This window comes from Mytilus californianus, unplaced genomic scaffold (assembly GCF_021869535.1).
Source record: "Mytilus californianus isolate M0D057914Y unplaced genomic scaffold, xbMytCali1.0.p SCAF_10, whole genome shotgun sequence".
Taxonomy (NCBI): domain Eukaryota; kingdom Metazoa; phylum Mollusca; class Bivalvia; order Mytilida; family Mytilidae; genus Mytilus; species Mytilus californianus.
Window position 1 is genome coordinate 39,912,043 of NW_026262582.1, and position 24,836 is coordinate 39,936,878.

Genomic DNA, 24,836 nt, shown 5'->3' on the forward strand with positions numbered 1-24,836 from the left:
ATCTGTTTACATATTTATAGTTTCACACTTTTTTCAAGCAATGACAATATTTCATTAACAGTACCTGATGATATATGTAAGATTTCATAAATGTGATTAGTTTTGTCAATGCAAAGATAATGTTTCATTCCTTGATTTCAAAAAAGCTGCTTCCCTTAGTTGCAGACTTGTAAACTCTGGAATTTACCCCGTTAAAATATATGATGTTGTCAAATCAAAATTGTGATTACGAATTATTGCATTATAATTACACATTTCTTGATTGAAGTTGTGATTATCTAGTACACTTTTATGAGGTCCATTCATAGGATAAATTTTTACGAGGGATATAAGGACCCAGTAGAAAAACTCAACAGTGCCCTAAAGTAATCACTCTGCATATACTTTTATTTCTTACAGTAAGTCAAGATTTCCTCAAATTTCAATAATTTTTTGCATAGTGAAGTTTTTTTTTGGACAAAATTTGGAAAATAAATTTTGGTTCTAAATTTTCATGCACTTTATAGACTAGACACTATCACATGACCTGATATAAATAAAAACAGACAAGCAGATACAAATCATCAGTTTTCCAGTGGCAGACTTAAATGTCTTATGAATTTCTGAAGGGTTTTATTTTATAGATTTATAATACTTTTTAATTTTCAAATTCAAGGGGCCAAAAAGTGGCCTTAGTATACCTTCTTCTTTATGAAAATGGTTGACATTTTAAGAGTTATGTCCCTTATCTAAGATCTTTATCATTTATTCACATTATTTGCAAAGTAAGAAAATTTATCATCATGTTTTATGCTAATATGAAAGAATTCACTGTTTAAACCTAAAAATTATTTTTATCTGAAAAAACACTTTCTAACATTCTAAGAGTTATCCTTGACCAATCGGTATTTTTCTCTATTTTAAAGGTGGCTGGAACAAGACCAGGCTCTGTACAGACAATACAGGCTGATGTACATGTTCCTCCTGTGCATTTGAATAAGAGAAGGTAATTATCTATTATTTATTTTTAGATTAAAAGTGTTAAACACTTTAAATTGTAAAAGAAATTGCATTGTTGACTTAGAGATCAGATGCGGTTCCAGGAATTTGAAAAAGGGGAGGCCTACCAACAAAGGCAAAATAAGAAGCAGGACTTGTAAAAGGTCTGTGCTTTAACAATATATGTAGCTCCATAAGGAGGGCATCAGTCCCACTAAAAATTTATGAATTTACAGTATCATTGCATCATTATTGTTTACCAGACTTAGTAAGCTAATAAGTAAGATAATGGTTGTTTAATCTGTATTCAGAAATTAAGCTTACTTAAGAAATAATTCATGGGGGCTTGAATTATTTCTATACTAATAGGACAATTGAATACAACAATTCTTTTGGATTAAAGCACTCTAGGTGAAGGCAAATATTTGCTGTTCCCGTAAATAAACACACTACTATATTGACATAAAAAATCAGAGCAAACTGAACTAATGACATGCTTAAACTATTTACAATAACGTATTTAGATAGGTTTGGATGAATTTAAATGATAATTTTACTTATATGTAAAAAAATTGGCTTATAACACATTTTATCATCGTTTGTTTATGTTTCCTTGTTTTGATGACATTCTGTTTCACAATCATGCATTTTCCCGTAAAATGCTTATATTCTTACGTCATCATTCAGTTACATTGGGTAGCTCATTCATAAAAAAGCATATGACGTGGGAGTATGATCGGAACAGTCCAAACAATATATGCATATTTTACCATGGGTGTGTACTCGAAGCGTTTGAAGAACGTCATATATATTAGAATAAGCTATGCTCCACCTACAATCACGAAAACACATGTCTTGTTCTAAATTTTTGAGATCCCTATGGTCAGGTCTTACAAGAGCTGTAAAATCTGATTCAAATGCAGAACTTTTGTCCATTCTTACATTGCCGGATCCAGAGGGGGTGTTCCAGGGTTAGACAATCCAGACCCTCATAGATACTGGAAAGAGAAGCATGCAGACAGAATATGTATTTTAATCAGATTGACTATCAATAAGGAGGGTCTGGATGGGGATTACAGAAAGGAGATACAGGGCAAAAAGTGCAGAATAGAGAAAAATAGGCTGATAAAATAATAAATAGAGACCAATGGGGTGCTAAAATATAAATAAGTATAGAATAACTAATCGAAGAATTCAAATAGAGAAAAATATTCAAAGAGTGACCGCACAACACATTAATTCACGAATGCGCGTAGCACACGAGTTGAATATTTTTCGATATTTGAATTCTTTGATTAGTTATTCTTTTTATTACATTGGCAAATGGCTTTTTTTATGAAACTAATGTAGAAAATGTAAGGAACTATATCTTTTTCTACGCATTTACAATTTGTTTTGATCCGACGTCATCAACGTCTTGACAACGCCTATTGTTGTATGACGTCAGAGGAGTGAAATAACCACGTTTATTTCACATGTGAAATTATCGGTTTTTATTTCACTGGGAAATCAATGTAATTCATTGCTACCAATGTAATAATATACAATTATGGCCCGTTGAAAAGGTGAATATCCAAAATTGTCAACACGAGAAGGTTATTTCACTGAGGGCGCAGCCCGAAGTGAAATAACTTTTAAGGGTTGACAATTTTGGATATTCATCGCTTCTAAAGGGCCACAATTGTTTTATTATACCGAACTAACAGTGGAAGGGCATTTTGAATCATTGTAAAAGCACTTACCCCTACTTGAGTCGGTAACAAACACAAGTTGACGTTCAAAAATACATGTAATTTGTGTCTTAGAATTCTGGTATGTACAACAAAGGTAGATTCTTTTTGTAAAATATTGATGGCCCTGAAAAGGACCGTTATTAGAGATATCATCGGCACAAGATGCACGTCAAAAGCCTTATTTCCTCTTCTCTCGATCAATGGGCTTCCTGTAACTTAATCGTTGCCATTTTGTTTATTTACGTCTGTGACGTCATTTTCATGAGTACAAATCAACAAACTAAAAAGGTTATTCGCCGGTGAATAATAGGATTATTCAACGCTGGTGTAAATTTTTAGGGTTATTCGTTCTTCCTTGCAATTGAATGAAAATTAACTGAATTATTCCATGTCACGTGATAACGTTTTACCCAATAGAATTGTTTGAAATATATGTAAGGTATAATAATAGAGAATAATGGTCAAAAGAATAAAGAATAAAGAAATGAAAGAGTCCTCATACGAAATAAGTAGTAGGATTCCACCTAGACACTAGTAGGAATGTAGTAGGAATTCTACCTAGACACTAGTAGGAATGTAGTAGGATTCCACCTAGAATTAAAGATTCTATATAGAAAGTAGGCGGACAGGGAAAATGAACAAAATTCTGACTGGATTTTTTATTTTCTCACTAGCAAAATCCTACCCTCTAGCTGGAATTTTAAAAGTCTGTATGGATTTTTTTCTGTTTTGAAAATATGAAGTGGGAATTTGGACAAAAAATCTTATTAAATTGTTCATTTTCCTACTACTAGATTCCTACCAGAATTAATTTATTCCTACTAGAAAATCTTTCTACATGGAATCTTTTTAATTATCTTAAACTGGATTCCTGTTTGCTAATGACACACATTTTGCTGTGTTAAATGCAACCAAGTTCCAGTTCACAATATCAAAAGTTTGAGAATAGAAGAATGAAATAATTGCCTCAAAATTTTAGGAATTAGGGGCCAAAAAGGGGCAAAAAACAAGCATTTTTCTAGTTTCATGACAATATTAAACTTGTGTGTATGTGTATGAATCTCTCTGACATTGTACCACAAGGTTCCATATCACAAAGGGAATGCTGGGATTGATTTTGGGGGTAATTGCCTCAAAATTTTAGGAATTAGGGGCCAAAAAGGGGCAAAAAACAAGCATTTTTCTAGTTTCATGACAATATTAAACTTGTGTGTAAGTGTATGAATCTCTCTGACATTGTACCACAAGGTTCCATATCACAAAGGGAATGCTGGGATTGATTTTGGGGGTAATTGCCTCAAAATTTTAGGAATTAGGGGCCAAAAAAGGGCCAAAAATAAGCATTTTTCTAGTTTCCAGACAACAACTTGTGTTCAAGTGTATGGATCTCTCTGAAATTGTACTGCAAGGTACCATACCACAAAGGGAAGGCTGGGATTGATGTTGGGGGTAATTCCCTCAAAATTTTAGGAATTAGGGGCCATAAAGGGGCAAAAAAACAAGCATTATTCTAGTTTCAGGACAATAACTTGTGTGTAAGTGTATGGATCTTTATGAAATTGTACTGCAAGGTTCCATATCACAAAGGGAAAGCTGGGTTTGAGTTTGGGGGTAATTGCCCTAAACGTTTAGGAATTTGGGGCCAAAAAGGGGCAAAAAAACAAGCATTTTTCTAGTTTCCAGACAATAACTTGTGTTGAAGTGTATGGATCTCTCTGAAATTGTACTGCAAGGTACCATACCACAAAGGGAAGGCTGGGATTGAGTTTGGGGGTGATGAATCATAGGAGGGTTCAAACAATTTGGGGTGGAATTTTTTTTTCCTTTTTAAATTGGTTATTTCTGATTTATATATAAAAGCAAATAATAATGATATGGTTTGAATAGGTAAATTAAAAAAATTTAAGTTATTAGACCACATTCATTCTGTGTCATTAACCTATGCTGTGTCAAATATTTAATTACAATCAAAATTCAGTGCTGTATCAAGCTTGAATGTTGTGTCCATACTTGCCCCAACTGTTCAGGGTTCGACCTCTGTGGTCGTATCAAGCTGAGCCCCAGCGGAGCATTTTATTATACTTTTAAATGAAATTTTTGATCTGCATGTTTGCCAAAACATTTAGTTATCAGTTAATTCAACAATAGTGCATAACTTTACTCATTATTTGTTCATTACTCTTTAATTTCATCTAATCAACATTTTTGCCCATAGACTTATATAACACAATTTATAGCTTGGATATATATCACAGCTTCCTCATACATTTCAAAAGTCAACTTTTTTTAAATGAATATATTCCATGCATTTCTTTTGTTCTTTGTTGTTGAGATTAAAACTTAAATGATTGACCCAGTTGTGTATTTGTGAATATACACTTACATTTTGTATATTTTTAGATTCCTACGAGAAAATATTTTTTTCTATGTGGAATTTTGAAAAATTCCTACCAGGTTTTCTAGTAGGAATTTTATTTTCCCGCCAAATTATTCCTGCTAATTTAAATATTCCTGGTAGGAATATACAATATTTCTACTAAGAAATTCCTGCTAATTTGAATTTTTCGGCTATTTTCCGTGTGGATTCCTACTACTGTCTGACTAGAATATCACTCTTTTCTGGTAGGAATTCAATGCAATATTCCTACTATATTCCGTGTACATTATGTGTGGAATATTTCATACAGGGACTGCCCATCCAGACTCTCATTAAGAATTGGCCTTTCTAAGGATCATATAGGTAGTTATTAATGTAAGATAATTATTGAATTTTATGAATATGTTGTAAGTTAATTTACAATTATATATAAAATGTGCCATTGCCTTCTTATTTAGATGCCTATAACATCAATTATGCATTGATTTTTTCGTTCAAATTGTTAATATTCAGATATAATATTATATAGGATCTATAAAGAGCTTTAGTACTGTAAGTCAGTAAGACATTATTACATCATATTATTGGCTATACAATTTTGAATGTTCTTGGAATGGAAAAATAGGATTTAAATACGTGTAATTTTTCCATTTGTTCCCAAGGTTAATTTCAATTTAAGAGCAAGTGGCTGTTTTCACAAAATATCTAACGAGTAAAAAATTTGCATGTGCTGAACATTTCAGTTTAACTTTTTTTTGTAAAAGAGTCGCAGATTTCTTATAGAAAATAGAAAATATTTGAATCTGTTAAGAAAAATATAAAACTCATTCATTCTCATCATGAAATTGATTGATTGATATTTGGTGTTTAACGCCATTTTCAGAACTCTTATCTATTTCTTGGCGGTCAATTTTGAATGGTGGGGGAAGCCAGAGTACCCAAAGACGACCACATACCTTCACCATGAAAACTGTCAATCCTTGGCAATTTAAACCAGAGTCGAACACACCTGCCACAAGCAAGGGTTCGATCTCACAACCCTAGTGTTGACAGGCTATAGATCACTGTAGATGAACTACTTAAGGATGTACTTAGGTCAGGTTTAGGAATTTGTGTCAGATGTTAGGACTCCTTTGGTTTTTTTCCTACGATACAGGGTAAAATATTTTGCCCCATAACCCCCAATTTTTTTTTCATATAAGACATCAATAGCTCATAAAAGGTCATTTACCAAAATTAAAGCAGATTCTAGATTTCTTTTCTTTTGATTTGAGACCCAAATAATACCAATGCAAATATAAAAGTTCGAGTCAGCCTTTTCCCACCGTTTTTTTTTTAAATAAATATCTTGTAAAGGAGCTCCATATAAACTATCATTATTTTGTTCCTTAACTAATGCTCTTCCGACTTATAGTATCAATTTTAAATTCTAGATTTTTTAAATTTCAACTAAGAACATCCTTAAACCACTCTTTCCACAATAATGAATAGCTCAGATTACTTTTACAATGACGATTATTAAGGTATTCTTCTCTGTCTGAAAAAATGATAAATCATAGAATGACGAAAGCCATTTTCAGCACTGTTGGCAATTTTGTGGCGGCCAGTTTTTATTGTTGGCGGAAGAAGGAGTGTCCGGAGAGGACCACCAACCTTCTGTAGGAAATCTGACAATCCTAGTCAATTAAGATTGGAGTTGATGCACTTGTGGGAGGTGTGGGACTGGAACTTACAACTTCACTGTTGACAGGCTAGAGATACAGTCGTTGAACTACTTAGACCACTCTGCCACCAAGGCCCCAAAATGCTTAATGATAAGACAACCTTAAATAACAACATTTTTTAACAACTGTGAATTCATTTATTTTCGTTGTTATCAATTTTCGTGGATAAAGAATTAAAAAAAAGATTTTGTCGATGTTTTATTTAGTGGTTTTGCCAAAGTCTGCATACAAGCCTATAGAAAATTTGTACTTCGTTGAACATTTGAATTCGTGGTTCACATGTACCTGCGAAATCCACGAAAATTGGTATCCCTCGAATAATAATGAACCCACAGTAAGTGAAAAAAATTTCAAAAGATATTGTAAAGTACTGATTTAATCAAAATTTTAGAGAGAAAAAAATATAGGTTAAAAGTGTGCTTGTTCTTAGATAAAAGATTTTTCTTTCTGATTCTTAAAATAGATTTGCAATTAATCGTCTATAATTATTCTATGGTCATTTAACTAAATAAAAATTATAAAACAAAATAGATTTGCAATTAATCGTCTATAATTATTCTATGGTCAATTAACTAAATACAAATTATAAAACAAAATAGATTTGCAATTAATCGTCTATAATTATTCTAAGGTCATTTAACTAAATACAAATTATAAAACAGTAAAATCATGTGGAACTTGTGGGCAATAACTTGCTGATCGTAAATTAGGACAATATATATATATAACTTATTACCTGGAGACCGCCTTGAAGGACAATTCCTGATTATATATGAGTTCTTAATCTAACCTTGACAAAGCATCATTACATATCAGTTTAAAAACATGTGCAATTAATTTTTATAATTAAGGAAGCTTATGATATGATGATATGCTGATATAAGATGTAATTCAGATTTTTGTAATTAATAAAAACTTATGATATGGTATTCATATTTCTGAACTTTTAACAAGTTCAATCTGTCATAAAGATTTTTTTCTGTTGCCAGAGAGTTATAATATTTCTTCATTCCTGATTCTTTAATTTCAAAATTTCAGTGTGCAAGCTTAGTGCCAGCATGTTAGATTTATAATTTAATTATTGACAGCTAGTGCTATAGGGGGTATTAAATTAAGGCGACAGTAGTGAAGGCTTTACGGTTGCCTATAATTGCTTATAATTGCTTACATCCACTTCTTTTTGAACTTTAGTGGATAGTTGTCTCATTGGCAATCATACCACATATCCTTTTTAACTGGATTTTCGAAGGAAATATCGGTTATTAAAATGGTGATATACGGCGGGCGGCTGGGCGGTTTGGCGGCTGCCAAACAGTGTCAGCACAATAACATGAAAATGCTTAAACAAATTTTTTTCAAATTTAAATATGTTGTTTCCTGGGACTTAATGAAGGTCTCTGTTAATTTTCAAGATTTTTTGTATATCTCCTTTGTGAGTTATCGCCATTTTTAATATCCAAAAGTAGAATTTTTAAATATTTTACTGCTGTTATTATGTAATGATTTGTCTTATCTCAGAATAAAAATTGGAGTGACAGATTTATTTTTTAAATTGATGTTGAAATCTCATACATTGATTAGGAAGAGACAAATCAAGGCAACAAACAAAAGGAATTGCATGAACTCCAAAAGGAGCAATCTAACTGGATGTGTCGACTGGGTAAGGATCTCCTGCTATGAATGCATAACCCACCATGCGAATTCACACTCAGTCAAAATGTCACAATTGGGAATAGGACACAATTCGGTAAAATTTTAGATCCTACGACTATACTGGTATTGAAAGATCTAAGACCACCAAAACATGTCCCTAATAAGTTGAGACACTGACTCATCATATCCGTCAACAATTTAAGATGTTCATTGTAAATCTTATGTACGATTACATTTCAGTTTGATGTTACTTTAATAATTTGGGTACTTATTTTTATAAGATGTAATTCATATTTTTGTAATTAATTAAGCTAATATGATATGATATTTATATTTCTGCACTATTTAAACTAGTTCAAACTGTCATATAGATATTTTTTCTGTTGCCTGTGAGTTATTATATATCATTTGAGGTTGTTAAATTTTAGAATTTCAGCATGCGGCTTATTATACCCCATGGAGCAATGTTCCATAGGGTATAATGTTTTTGACCCGTCCGTCTGTCAGTCTGTTAGTCCGTCATTCCATCAGTCCTGTTCTTTTCATCTCAACTCCTCTGAAACCACACAACAGAATTTCATGAAACTTTGTAGATAGTTAGGACATACCCACTAGGAAGAACCATTGTGTTTACTTTTTCTGACTACAAAAAAATCTTTCTTATGCAGGAAAAACAATGATTTACAAAAATATTTAATCTTTGACACAATATCTAACACAGCTAGAAAATTGTCATTATACAATAGTCCATTTGCCAATTACCGATTTGACTCTGTTATTACAGACTTTTAACATAAATTGCTTCCCTTTGTCAATCGTTGACTAGTTCTATACTTGACAAAATTGGCTTCTGTCCACGTATAAGCATGATAAGTTGAAAGTGATACATTGGCGTTTTAACAAATTGTTAGTGAAAATTATTATACCTCAGTATGTTTTTTCTATATTAAAAAGAATGAAATATTTGTGCTATTTCTTTCCACAGGCTATTTTCCAGTCAATAGTTTCAAAGACTATTACCCCAGTCAATAGTTATAAACTTATTTTCCGTACTTTTTCATACTAATTTTTCATTGGACAACAATGACGTCATTGACTATTCTGCTTGGATTTGTGCGCTTGGCAACGTTTAACTCTAAAGCATCGTAAACGGTATAATCTGTATGTGTCTGTTGTAATTATTAATTAATATATAACTTACCAGAAGCAATTAAAAAAGAAAAAGAAAATCTACGTGACATATTTTAAGATCTAAAACATAACAAATGTATGGTATGGGTCTGTCATCGTCTTCATAAACTGGGATTGCAAATCTATTTTAGCTAGCGTTTATTATGCACAGGAATTTTTACACAAGGATTCCTGGTCTTGATTACAGTAAATAAAATATTGACAAATAGCACCAAAAAAAACGGGTAGTTCATCTTGTGCATGTTTATGTGACTATTTGGGTTTTTTTTCCAAGTGCTGTATGTAGTCTTTTTAGAAAGTTGTTTTGTTCTGTATAAGTGTAATAGCAAGTTTGTTGTCCCTTTGATACAAACTATTGACCTCGGCTTAGCCTCAAGCAATAGTTGGTATCTCAGGGACAACAAACTTGCTATTACCCTCATAACCAGTCAATATATATATAATAACTAATGGTATCAAAATTTTTTAGATTAACAAAAGATAATATGTAATTAAAAGATTTGAAAAACTTAAACGTAATACACACATTATGCACAGATAAATTTGCTCTGTCCGCTAGCTCTCCATTGTCAATGAACATTTATGTACCTCCTAAGGGAGACAACTAATGATTAAAATATTTTAACATTTTACATTCTTATCTGAGGGTCTGGGTATCTTCAGTTCTGTATTCTTTAATTTTTGTTTTAGTGATTTTTCTCAATTCTTTATAAATTTTGCCCATTATGCTTTTATTTTTTATATTTTAGCACTTGATTATTCTCGATCTATTTCTTATTATTTTGGCCTATTTTTCTCAAATTTATTTTTAGCCATTTATTCTGCACTTTTCTCTCTCTCTTTTATGTTAATAGAAATTGAATCTAAACACAAAGTAACATTAGGGGCCAAATCACTTGTCCAAAGTTTTGATGGCTGTCTTTGATGTTTTACAGGAGTCAGTTTAATGAAAATAATGTTGAAAATAAAATTAGAAAAAATGTCCAACTAGCTTTTGTCAGTGCTGTGATCTAGCCATATTTTTTTTTAAATGGCTAGATCACAGCACTGACAATGCTTTGATTATGTCATATTAGTGTCAAAATTTGGTAAAATATATGTTTTTTTGTAAAAAATACTGGTCATGAGAAAAGTATACTTTAATTACAACACTAGCATCCTTTATAGTTGAGGTAATTTTAATCAGTTTTCTTTAAAAACTGATATGTAACATAATATGTCAAATATTGGATTTTCATAAGGCTACATTAATGACGTATGGTCATCTATCATTGGTCAGTACATCAGGTGATTTTATACCATTACATTACGCAGGTGATTTGTTTTCAAAACCGTTAACTTCATGTGCTATTACAAATTAGCACCTTCTCGATTACATTCATTATCTCTTGTTTGAAATAGAAGTCATCATATATAAGGTTTGTCTTCCACATGCAAGATATTCATTCAGGTGAAAGAGTGTGTGTCTAATGGTTTGTTAGATAGAAGGACATTTTTACATTTGAGGTCGATTATAGAAGTTTGTTTCATTGAACCAGCTTCTTTAGTTTAGAGGTAGGATGCTTTATGTATATATTTATATGAATTTTTCATAAGCTCTTAATGGATTTGATGCACCTAGAATTTAATTTTTTTTATAATCAAAATAATTTTTGGGGGAACAACTTTGATTTGTTTTGCATACAAAATAGAGGCATGAATTTTTATTTTTTTTTTTTTTTCAGTTTTTGCAGTCATAACATAATAAAATTGCAAATAAGCCAAAGAAATATGTAAAATTATCTAATTTGTTACAAGATGAATAAATTAAAACAACTTGTTAATATTTTTTTTAACCGAAACCGTCTTTTTGATTTGAATTGATGAATTTTTGCATTCTCTAAAAAGAAATTTGAATCAAGGATTTATGAGGTATACCACATTATCTGATTGATCGATTTATTGGTGTTTTTGGCACTTATTGACTATTTCTTGGTGACCATTTTTTATTGGCAGAGCAAACCAGAGTGCCCATAGAGAACCACCTTTGGCAGGAAAACGCACCTGCCATTTACATGGCTCAAATTCACAACCTCAGTGTTGACAGGCTAGTGGAAGCCCCAGCATTATCATGATTTGCTTAAGTTAAGCTATAGTTATGGCCTATGAAACTTTATACATGTATGCACATTTGTTTTTATTTTTATTTTCAGAGAAATGAAGGGTGTAATAGAACCTGAAACTGCTAAGTACTACAATTCATTTGCAGAGACATCTGGGTAAGATTTTACAGCCAGTTCACATAATATATTAAATTTAAAATACAGCCAGGCAGTATAATGTTTGAAAAATAAAAAATAGCTAGTCTGAATTTTTTTATATTCAATACTGACTGAAAATAATGTTTAGCATAAAATAATGATAGTAAAAATTAAGTTTCTATTATATTCAATGCTGGTAGTCAGCATTTATTTTTTTTTTTTTGTTGAATAAATTCAAGTTGTATGATATCAAATACTGTTTTGCAATAATTAAAAAATGTATGAATTTTCAGTTAGAACAAGGGAATGACTCTTTGCATGTTTAATAGCTGAAACCATGAGTTGTCCCTCCCTTCCTTCCTTTGCTTAACATGCTTTTGTGGATTTATGATGTAAAGTTGAACATGTACTGAATTAATTATATAAGTTAAGCTCTTGTGAATATTTTTTCTTAAGTGGGTGTGGACGAAAAATATTTTGAATCTTGTAAAACATCTGATTTCAGTAATGTAGCTAGTAAAGTTGTATCCCAAATTTTTTTAATGCTTAATGTGCAATTTGGAACGTATTTTTAAAATCTGAAACAAGAAAAAAAAGAATGATAAGGAAACTCAAACTTGCAATTTTCTATTTGGCAAAAAATTTGATGAAGGGGAGGGTGTGTGCTAGGGGCAAGGGGCTTATACTGGAATACATATGGTTTATTGTTTGATCTGATATCCCTCTAAGACAGTGAAAATTGTTTTTCCTTGCAACTGAAAGGCATAAGATATGCTGAATTGTAAATTCTTTTTGTTAAGGATCAGAAAATCTTAACTCATAACCAAATTATTTGTATGGAATAATGCATTATATATGTAAATCTAAAATAAAAAACTCAATTCTAGATGCATTTATTATTGATAATGCCAGGATAGTTATCACCCGGTAAAGGAAAATTAGATTTTGCTATTTTAGAAAAAAATTGATAATTTTATTTTTATAGTGAAAGCAATACTGACACAAATTTTAACATAGAACCAGATTTGAATTCCAATAAAGAGGAATTACTGAATGAAAATGATGTTAATGACTTAACTAAGAGACTTGAAGACGAATGTGCTCAAAGTATTGTTCATTTATGGAGCAAACGCCAGCAAGTACCAGTCGAGGATACCAATATTCCAGAATCATTAAGTGATTCAAGACATCGCCAGCAGCCACAGATATATTTCCCTCCTCCTCCACCTCTACCTCCTCCTGATTTGCCATCCACAAGTAAAGTGCCACCTACGCCACCTCCACCACCACCGCCACCAGTATCAACAAAAGGCAAAGCACCACTTCCACCAGCCATTAAAAAAACAAAAGCGCCTCCTATACCACCTCTAATGTTGAATGGAAACAGTTCACCAACATCGCCATTATTACCGTCAGATGAGAATTCTAATGTTTTACAGAGCAAGTTGAAACCAGTTGTACAGAATGGATTTAAAAATGGTTCAGTGCCAAAAGTTCAGTTCCAAGAGTAAGTCTGACTCTGAAGTGTAAGAATATGAATATGGTTGATAATACGTCTAATGAAATACTGTAAACCAACTCATTTCTGTGTTTAGCCTTTTGTCTTGTCAGCTTAAATACAAAATAATTTTTAGATTTTCTCACTTTTTAGCTCACCTGGTCTGAAGGGCCAAGTGACCTTTTCTCATCACTTGGCGTCCATTGTCGTTAACTTTTACAAAAATCTTCTTTGAAACTACTGGGCCAAATTTAACCAAACTTGGCCACAATCATTGGGGTATCTAATTTAAAAAAATGTGTCTGATGACCCTGCCTGCCAACCAATATGGCGGACATGGCTAAAAATAGAACATAGGGGTAAAATGCAAGTTTTGTCTATTTGTAAACCATAATAAATAGAGAAAATCTGACAGAAGCAAAAAAGTGTAGAATGTTATGCTCTACCAATTGTAGTTTTAGTCAAAACTGTCAGATGACTTCTTACAGGAGTTATTGCCCTTAAATGACAAATTTTACTATTTTTTGTCATTTTTGCTTATTATCTTGAAAACTATAATAGATAGAGGGAAACTTTAAACTGCAAAAATGATCAGCAAGACAAGTTCTACAAATAAGTCTCCATGGTCGAAATCGTCTCTAGACTCCTTATTAGAGTTATTGCCATTTGATGACGATTTTTACCATTTTTTTGCGTTTTTGCCTTATATCTTAAAAAAAATTATAATAGATAGATAGAAACTTAAATAAGCAAAAAATGGTCAGCAAGACAAGATGGAGGTAATCGTTCGAAGTTTCCTTATTGGAGTTATTGACCTTTAATGACGATTTTTTCCATTTTTATTTTTTTTGCGTTTTGCCTTATAAGATAAAAATTATAATAGATAAATAGACACTTTGTAAAAATCACAAAAATGATCAGCAAGGCAATTTCTACTAACAAGTCAAATTTTGCCGATATAGTTAGTAGACTGTCACTCTTTATAGGAGTGGTTGCCCTCAAATGAGGATTTTTTTTTACCCTCTTTTGTGTTTTGAGCAAAAACTAAATAAGATAGAGAGAATCTAAACAGACTAAATCATGAGATAGGCAATACAAGATCAACAAAACAGAGATTTTTGTCATGAATTCTATTCTTGTCTACGATGTTTGAAAGTGTCCTTTGTTGAATATGCACATAGACCATGGTGAGCGACACAGGCTCTATAGAGCCTTTAGTTTTATGTATTTTAGAGAATGTCTTAAGGTTGACCTATTTGCAATGATTTATATTCTCATTTTAATACGACCGCAAAAATTAAAAATTTTTTGGTCGTATATTGGTATGACGTTGGCGTCGTCGTCGTCCGGCGTCATCCGAAGACACATTGGTTTTCGCACTCTAACTTTAGTTTAAGTTAATGGATCTCCATGAAATTTTACCATAAGGTTCATTACCACGAGAGGAAGGTTGGGATTGATTTTGGAGGTTATGGTACCAACAGTTAAGGAATTAGGGGCCAAAAAGGGGCCAAAAATAAGCATTTTTGTAACTTCCAGACAATAACTTGTGTGTAAGTGTATTGATCTCTCTGACATTGTACCACAAGGTTTCATATCACATAGGGAAGGCTGTAATTGATTTTGGGGGTAATTGCCTCAAAATTTTAGGAATTAGGGGCCAAAAAAGGGGCAAAAAACAAGCATTTTTCTAGTTTCATGACAATTACTTGTGTGTAAGTGTTTGGATATTTCTTAAATTGTACTACAAGGTTCCATATCACAAAGGGAAAGCTGGAATTGAGTTTGGGGGTAATAGCCCGAAACGTTTAGGAATTGGGGGCCAAAAAGGGGCCAAAAATAAGCATTTTTCTAGTTTCCAGACAATAACTTGTGTTCAATTGTATGGATCTCTCTGAAATTGTACTGCAAGATACCATACCACAAAGGGAAGGCTGGGATTGAGTTTGGGGGTGATGAATCATAAGGGATAAAAAAAATTTGGGGGGGGGGGGGGGAGGTTTTCTTTTTTTTTCTTTTTTTCCTTTTTTTTTTTCTTTTAAAATTTTCCATTTTAAGTTGGTTATTTCTGATTTATATTTAAAAGCAAATAATAATGATATGGTAGGAAATACACACCAAACAGGATGTGTAAATTATTATACAATAAGTATTGTGCAATAGCAAGAAATTTTCAATTGCACAGTATTGCACAATAGCAAGAAATCTTCAATTGCACAGTATTGCGCAATAGCAAGAAATCTTCAATTGCACAGTATTGCGCAATAGCAAGAAATATCCAATAGCACAATATTGCGCAATAGCAAGAAATTGTCAATTGTACAGTATTGCGCAATAGCAAGAAATATTCAATTGCACAGTATTGTGCAAAAGAATATACTTTGTATAAATTGCTTATTTCTTGATCAATTTCAATGGGGTTTTATTCTTGAATTCTTGGGGTTCTTTAATATGCTGAATCTAACCATGTATTAAGTTTTTGGATTTTGGGCCCTGTTTTTAAATTGGTCCACATTGAGGTCCAAAGGGTCCAAAATTTAACTTTGTTTGATTTCATCAAAAATTGAATTATTAGGGTTCTGTGATATGCCAAATCTAACCGTGTATTTAGATTCTTAATTTTTGGTTCCGTTTTCAAATTGGTCTACATAAAGGTCCAAAGGGTCCAAAATTAAACTTAGTTTGATTTCAACAAAAATTGTGAATATATGGGGTTCTTTGATATGCTGAATCTAACCATGTATTTAGATTTTTGATTATGGGCCCAGTTTTCAAGTTGGTCCAAATCGGGGTCCAAAATTAAACTTTATTTGATTTCAACAAAAATTGAATATATGGGGTTCTTTGATATGCTGAATCTAACCATGTATTTAGATTTTTGATAATGGGCCCAGTTTTCAAGTTGGTCCAAATCGGGGTCCAAAATTTAACTTTGTTTGATTTCAACAAAAATTGAATATATGGGGTTCTTTCATATGCTGAATATAACCGTGTATTAAGTTTTTGGATTTTGGGCCCCGTTTTTAAATTGGTCCACATTGAGGTCCAAAGGGTCCAAAATTTAACTTTGTTTGATTTCATCAAAAATTGAATTATTGGGGTTCTTTGATATGCCTAATCTAACCGTGTATTTAGATTCTTAATTTTTGGTTCCGTTTTCAAATTGGTCTACATAAAGGTCCAAAGGGTCCAAAATTAAACTTAGTTTGATTTTAACAAAAATTGAATTTTTAGGGTTCTTTGATATGCTGAATCTAAACATGTGTTTAGATTTTTGATTATGGGCCCAGTTTTCAAGTTGGTCCAAATCGGAATCCAAAATTAAACTTTGTTTGATTTCAACAAAAATTGAGTATATGGGGTTCTTTGATATGCTGAATCTAACCATGTATTTAGAATTTTGATTTTTGGGCCCCGTTATCAACTTTGTCCACATTGAGATCAAAAGGGTCCGAAATTAAACTTTGTTTGATTTCATCAAAAATTGAATTCTTGGGGTTCTTTGATATGCTGAATCTAACCATGTATTTAGATTTTGGATATTGGACCATAATAGGTGAATGTCCAATTTAAAATTTTTAAGTTCTTAGACCACATTCATTCTGTGTCAGAAACCTATGCTGTGTCAAATATTTAATCACAATCCAAATTTAGAGCTGTATCAAGCTTGAATGTTGTGTCCATACTTGCCCCAACTGTTCAGGGTTCGACCTCTGCGGTCGTATCAAGCTGCGCCCTGCGGAGCATTTTATTTCTTCTTCTGACAATGTTTGAAAGTCATAAGTAGATTGCTTGCAAAAATTTGTTGGTTTACTGTAAAAATGAGAGAGTGATCAGAATGGGGAAAAAAAATGTGGCCTTGCTGTGTGGACAATTATTAAGTAAAGATGGGAGGAAAGTGGAAGGATCTAAAGAGAGAAAGAAATTAAGGAGTTCAAGAGAAAAATATTTGCAATAGTCTCCTTAAAAGGTTTTTTTGTTGTATGATATGTATTTAATAGTTTTCTATGACCATAAGAAAGAGATCAGGTTTTAATTTGTCTCCCCTCTTCAACTTCATTCGTTACACCAAAAACCATTCATATATTCACCAGTTTCTTGCAAGTGAAAAACAGAAAAATGCAAACGAAACAATTGAAATACATACACCTTCCAATATTGTTAGTACATTTGAAGAACTATAACAGGTAAAATTGACAAATTTATTACATTTATTTACATATTTATTTATTAAGTTTTATTTTTGCATGCTAGCTTATTTTAAATTTCATATGGTAGTTATTGGATTTGGTTAAATACCCAAATGACAATGAGATATGTTCACACTAAAACTCCATGACGAACCATTACAGCTGATTTCAAACAAATTTTTATTGTATTGAATGCACAGTCTCACATTTTCGTCCCTTATTTTACATCAGAAACTGTTTACTATTACCCAATATATAATGTGGTAGAGCCGATTTAAGGGAGATACATCTGTAAGTTGGACTAAAAGTTTCGTAACAGTAGAAAGTTATTTTTAATGGCTATTATTTTTTTATATTTAATCTGAAGGCTCCATTTCGAGTATGTAAAAAAAATTTGAATAATTATGTCAATCTCAAATGAAAAGCAGAGAAAATAAAACCATTGAAATATACCAATATAATTTTACCAAGCTGCTGACATCCTTTGTTTTGATTTCATTGGCTGTATTTTAGTGTGAATATGTCTTTTAGGTACATATATTCCTTCTTACAGGAGTTTGTGGTATGCATGAACATTTTGATCTTTCGTTTACATTAAAGATATTGATTTTATTCTTAAAAGACATATATTTATAAGTTATTTGATAGCTTATAGTTTCAGAGATTAGATATGTTTGTGACATCATTGTAAGGTGTAAGTGACAGTCTGACAGGAGTCTTCAGAAATTCACTTCTGTCTAAGGTTCAATGATCAATCTATAATGAAAAAGGATAAGTTTTCATGCTAAGTTACTCTGAGCGAGTAAAAGGTCAACTATATTTTTTTATTAAGAAATTTTGTAAGGTGTAAATGTTCCTTTTGACAAGGGTCAACTGACCATGAACCATGCTTATAGTTCAATGATTGTTGTTAAAGTTCAAAGTGTCATTTAACATTTAAGTTTTCATGATCTCAATGTCAGTCAACACATTCATTTTATTAACAAATTAAGAAGACAAGACATTTCAGTGTGTCCACTTTAGTGAAATTTTGTATTAAATTGATATACCTCAGGAGCAAATAATATTTTTATGCCCCATTTATGCGCATTATGTTTTTTGGTCTGTGCGTCCGTTCGTTCGTCTGTCAGTCTGTCCCGCTTCAGGTTAAATTTTGGGTCAAGGTAGTTTTTGATGAAGTTGAAGTCCAAACAACTTGAAACTTAGTACACATGTTCCCTATGATATGATCTTTTTAATTTTAATGCCAAATTAGAGTTTTGACCCCAATTTCATGGTCCACTGAACATAGAAAATGATAGTGCAAGTGGGGCATCCATGTACTATGGACACATTCTTGTTTTTTTCTTTTCAAAATGTTATTAAAGTTTCAATCAATATTTTGATTGCAATAAAAAAAGTATTTGAACTTGTCATTTTCAGAAAGCAGATTGGGCAGAATGGACATGCAGATATTGTTGATGAAATAAACAACAATGATGATTTTGTCAAGAAAAGATTACGGAAAACTAATGTAGATTGGACAAAAGGAACATTACGGAAAAAAGCAACACATGAAACGCAACAATTTGACTTTAGATCAATGTTAAAAAAAACAGGAAGATTGGAGAAGGAGCTAGAAACAAAATAATCTGTTGTTACACCATGTGTGAAAATACCATCGAAAGATCAACATACTTTTATTGTTTTAGTGGCTACTTGTCCTCTTTAACTGATTAACATATATTTCATGAGAATTATAGCTCAATAGAATATTATGTCAATAAGTTATATTTGAACAATAGAAACTCGTTCCAGCTAACCCTGGAATAAGTTTTAGAAAACAACAACTGTACTTGAAAATCTGATAATGGTCTTTCAATGGTATTTATAAATCTTTTGTAAATTTTTTTATATCATTCATATCAAATGTTAAAACTTATTTCTACATTAAGTTTGACAATTTGAACGGAAAAATTTATTGACTGTGATAGTTGAAATATATTTTGTAGTTGACATTGACTTTGTTGTATTTTGTTCATTTTATAAATGCCTGAATATTGACAATTAACTATACATTACAGGAACAGCATTCGCACAATTTGATTGTTAATGATGAACATAATTATTAAACAAGTGTCTTTCCAACAAATGATACAACATTGTAAGGTTCCTTTCTTTGTAAATATAGTTTTCAGATTTGTACATAAATTATCTATTGCTGTGCTATATGATCAGAATATTGTAATGGGTTATCTCCCTTGTCCTTGCTACTCATGATGCCAATGTTTGGTTTTCAACAGCCATGTTTAAGTGGTGTGACACAGGGCTGCTTATTTCACAAATCTTGCTTTTTTCGTATTTTTTTCCTTCTCCCTACATTTGTTTTCTTCTTTTCCCACATCCACATTTTTTACCCTATATCCCTCATCCCCATTTTTTTTACCCCCTATATCCCACATCCCAAAAACGTGTCATCCCCCTTATGTTTTCTTATGTAAATGTACTGTTTATTGCTTAAGTGTTCAATGCTTTTCATGTTTTTTTTAGTTTAGCCGAATATTATGGGCTAGATTTTATATGGTGCTTTTCAAATTTTGCAAATGTTATACCTCTTTTCATGCGTTTTTCTATTTGATTATTTTAAAGCAGTAATTTTAGATATGTTGACCATGGAAATTTGCTAAACAAATCTGAATAGTATTTTTCCTATTTTTCATTGTGCTTAAAAATTCAAAATTGAATATCTGACTACAAACATGTTGAATTATTAATAACATCTGCTTTAAATATATATTTTTCTTATATGAAAATATGTGAAATTTGTTTCTATGACCTATTTAATTCTTTAAGGAAAACCACTACCAAAAAGTCCTTGGATTATTTTAAAAGGAAAACATTTCAAAAAAAATTATCTGCTAAGAACACATAATTGAAAACAAAGAACAAAAACTGGATCAGAATAATGTGTCCTTGTAGGGTAAAATGTCTTCTTTTATCAGGGGCATTGGTGTCCAAGTGGTCTCAGTTGTTACTATTGTATCAGTAGCCTGTCAACACTGAGGTTTGAGTTCTAATCTGGCATGTGGCAGGTGCACTCAACTCCAATCTTATTTGACTAGGATTGTCAGTTTTCCTAACGAAGGTTGGTGGTTTTTTTTTTCAGCACTCCTGCTTCGTCCATCAAAAAAAAAATTGACCACCATGAAAAAGCACAAAAGTGCTGAAATTGGCATTAAACACCAATAAAGCAATCTTCTTTTTTCCTTGTAAGATACTACATTAATCAGCTGATTCAGCTTATCAGTAGAGGTTAAAATATGAATCTGAATATTTGCCACTGAACATCAAGCATTCAGCCAGCGCAGTCTACTTTGATGCCTTATGTAGTTTTATCCAAAAAATTTATAATAGTTTTGGCCAGTACATCATTTGAAATAAAATAATTGTAAAAATAAATGAATTTGATGTTAAATCTGTGTTTTTGTGGTGTTCAACATGTCAATTGTGTAAAGCATATTTCTTTTTTTATAAATTGGTATATTTACTGTACATTTAAATTTTTTATTATATTTTGAGAATTATTTGTACATATTTTTGTGGGAATTTCAGAGAATAGTGCCCATTGAATGTATTAATTAGTTACAATACATTGTTTGAAATAGAAATCCAGATGCAATGATTGAAATGAAAGCTTTATACACAATGGAAACTTTATGGATGCAGGTTGAATGGTTTGTATTAAGGGGCTTATAATAATTTCAGATGGCAATGTTTTGTAATAATCTTTTAAAATATACATACATAAACGTTAGTATTTTATGCATATACAACTTTTAGAGACTTATAAATTTCAGCAATTTTTTATACGTCTGAGGAAGAGGTCCAATTATTTTCTTTCTTACAAATCCTAGTTTATTTTTTTTATAACATATTGAGATAATGCTAATGTTATGATAAATAATCAGGATATGAAGTTATCTTTCACACATTGTTGACCATGACAGTTTAGAGTTGTTTCCCATAGTTGATCATGACAGCATAAAGTTATCTCCCATGGGTATTATTCTATCCAAAGCATAATATGAACAAAACATGTCACATAAATGCTATACATCAAAATATTATCAAGTATATTATTATCTACTACTTGAATAAATTATTTTTCATGATTTTAATATATGTATGCATTGTTACATAGATGTTTTGCCATATTTTAATTAAAAATCTTTTTGACCATGAAATGATATATATTTGCTCATCATATGAATTTTAAGAACTTTGTTTCTACTAAACTTTTCATTGGTGAATGTTGTCTCTGGAATTATAAATACATTGTATTTAGCAAAATGAAGAAATCTTAATTTTTTTAAAAAAATTTCATATTTTCTTTGATAGTAATTGTCTATAAAAGATACTGTATTCTCTAATTTGTTCACTATTTTCACATTTCCCAACCGATTGTGAAAACATTGTTCTCCTCACTAGTGAAATATCTGTTCTCGACAAATGATTGGTTGAAATTTAATTATGACGTTAAATTTTCTTGGTTTCTTCTGAATTTCCTATTGTGACGTCATGAAAAAGGCGACCATGCCTGATGACATCACATATAAAGAACACAATTTTCTGCAAATCTTTCAGAAGGAAAGATAAAAATCATTAGAGAAACAGATTCCACCACTATAACTCATGTATTACGATATTTCTCCACTCTCAACAGTTAAATTTTATTAATTTAAAAAGCTAAGCAAGCCTCGCGCTTTAAATATTAAAATTTAACTGTCTCGGGTGGAGAAATATTGTAACACACTAGTTGTTGTGGTGAAATCTATATTTCCCTGTGTTCTGAGTGCACATATAAACTTTTTCATGGAAATCCCTTATTTGATTGTCATTAATGTTTTATCTTCAGCTTATGTTAGTGGTTTATAAAAAAAAAATTTTCATGCAACCTGTCCTATTGGTAAGAATTTATTACAACCATTCTTTTTATTCTACGCATTATATTAGAACCAAATGCTATATCAGTAGTCTCTTTAAGAATGTTAGTTAGATCTGTCTCTGGTTAGACGAACCATACATTTTCTGAAAAATTTAGAACATGATTTCTATAAATAAAAATCTTTTTTCTATGCTTGTTAAAAGTTTTAAAATGTGACCACGACGTATCATTCCATGAACGCTTTGTTCAAATTTCTTGTGGAGTTTTTGTTCATGCTGAAAATAGCAACTTATGTTACTCAAATGAAAATATTTTATTATAAAACCGAAAAATCAATATTCAGTATTCTTGCATTAACACAGTTACTCTATATAAAAAAAGTATAATAAAATATTTCTAACATCATTTTCAATAGACACAGAAAGTCTTGAAACAAACATATAGTGGTTTTTACTCTCTTAAAAGTTTTAAAGAAGCCTGCAACCAGTTTGGTTTTTGAATGACAAATCTGATGACTATACTAAAATACCCTACTTGTAATTGTTTTTACTATACACATTTTTTCATTTATATCAGAAAAGGCAATTTTTTGTTACAGTGCATCAGAAAATTGTCCCACTTTAAACTACAGAACTTGTATATTTCTCAGTCCGGTTTACTGTAAATTAAAATTCACTAATAGTATACCCCACTGCATATCTCCATCTTGCCAAAAGGATTTATGTACAACTGTTACAAAATCAATCAAAATTCCAGTTTTTGGGGTAAAGATTGCATTCATGCAATCAAAATCCTTATGTGGCTGGCTTGATAGCTCAATTTCAAGATTTTATCACTACTTTTGATATACACAAAACATAGTGCATTGAGTACAACTTTCTATACATCCTACCTATGAAAATTTCTAGAAATATATCAATGAAATATATACTCAGATACTGAAGTTACAAAATGATGTGTATGTGTATAACCATACTTGTCAAGAAAATTACATAAATTGTGCATAGTGCATGAATCTAGTATCTGCTCTAAAAAAAATAAATTGGAGTTATCTTCCTTTATACATAATTGTAGTTGAACCAATTACAATTATATCTCCAATTCATAGTATTACATTCCAATGTCTAATACAATTCAGTGTTTAATTTTAAGTTTCCACTGCAAAATAAATGTAACCTTTACCCTTCAGTGCTCACAAGCACTTTGATTGTAGTAAATGTACGTGTATTCCTTGCAGTTTCAGAGTGTTTGTTTAAATCAACAAACTAGCCATTCAATCAGTCTTTCTTCTATTTATTGCCCCCTTCACATATCCCGCATAAACTGGTCACTGTTTAATGAGGGAGCAGTGTAGATGCTAATACAGACTTTGAATATACACATATTTGTATCACAGTAAATTAGTCCCTAATTACTTTTAATAAAACATGGATTCTATTAAATGTAAATTTGTTTTGAATACACAAATGGTGAAAATTAGCACAAATATAAAATGTATCAGAATGTGCTAAATGATGAACAGTGAATTTGACTTAAGTTATTTTGTTATTTTTTATGGTATGAATATTTATTTTTTATTGTTCTATCCAGAATCTATATATTTATTGTTGAGTTGTGACTTGTTGAATTGTGACATGTTGAGTTGTGACCTGTTGACTGACATGTTGAGTTGTGACATGTTTGTTATTGACTAATGTGATATGGAAGATATATCTATAAAAATTAAAGAACTGATCAAATTAATTTTATTCTTATAAATATGGAGGTAATCTGTTTGATTATGTTTATACACTTGGTATATTGCTGAACCAAAGAGCTGATCCCTGGAAAAATGCCACTTAATTAACTGTTAACAAAACTTTTAATATTTTGAACTACTAAAAAACTTTCTACCCCAGGAATAGATTACCTTAGCTGTATTTGGCAAAACATTTCGGAATTTTGGGTACTGAATGCTTTTTAAGTTATTTGGCCTTTTTAAATTTCTCTATTTGATGAATCTTTTGTAGACAAAATGTGCGTCTGGCATTCAAAATTTGAATCCTGGTATCTATGATGAGTTTATTAGTAGTATGAATAAAAGGAGATTTGGTGTTGGAAGTGTCACATTTTATAATTTAGGATGTTTTATTGATATGATTGATTTTTTAATAAATTCCAGATGTTAAAAAACAGTAAAACAAAAGGTTGAATACTGTAAAAACTCATCAAATGTAACTGGATTATATGATGAACGAACTTAATTTTATACAAATTTCATGAATTGAAAAAAAAAGGAATAAAAATTGTAACATATATGTAAACTTAAATCATCTTTTAGGATATGTT

General features: G+C 31.1%; 1 protein-coding gene across 6 annotated transcripts in view; it reads left to right on the forward strand.

The window, feature by feature from the left end:
* LOC127718102 (myosin-IIIb-like) overlaps positions 1-24,251 on the forward strand; it is a 157,738-nt gene extending 133,487 nt beyond the window's left edge. For 5 of the 6 annotated variants that reach the window (XM_052223996.1, XM_052223992.1, XM_052223993.1 and 2 more), the window contains 4 exons: positions 906-985; positions 11,849-11,914; positions 12,882-13,403; positions 19,007-24,251. In XM_052223996.1, the coding sequence (XP_052079956.1) occupies positions 906-985; positions 11,849-11,914; positions 12,882-13,403; positions 19,007-19,214 (876 nt within the window). In that variant the 3' untranslated portion in view covers positions 19,215-24,251. The remainder of the gene's footprint in view (positions 1-905; positions 986-11,848; positions 11,915-12,881; positions 13,404-19,006) is intronic. The other variant, XM_052223997.1, reaches the window with a different exon arrangement.
* The last annotated feature ends 585 nt before the right edge of the window (positions 24,252-24,836 follow it).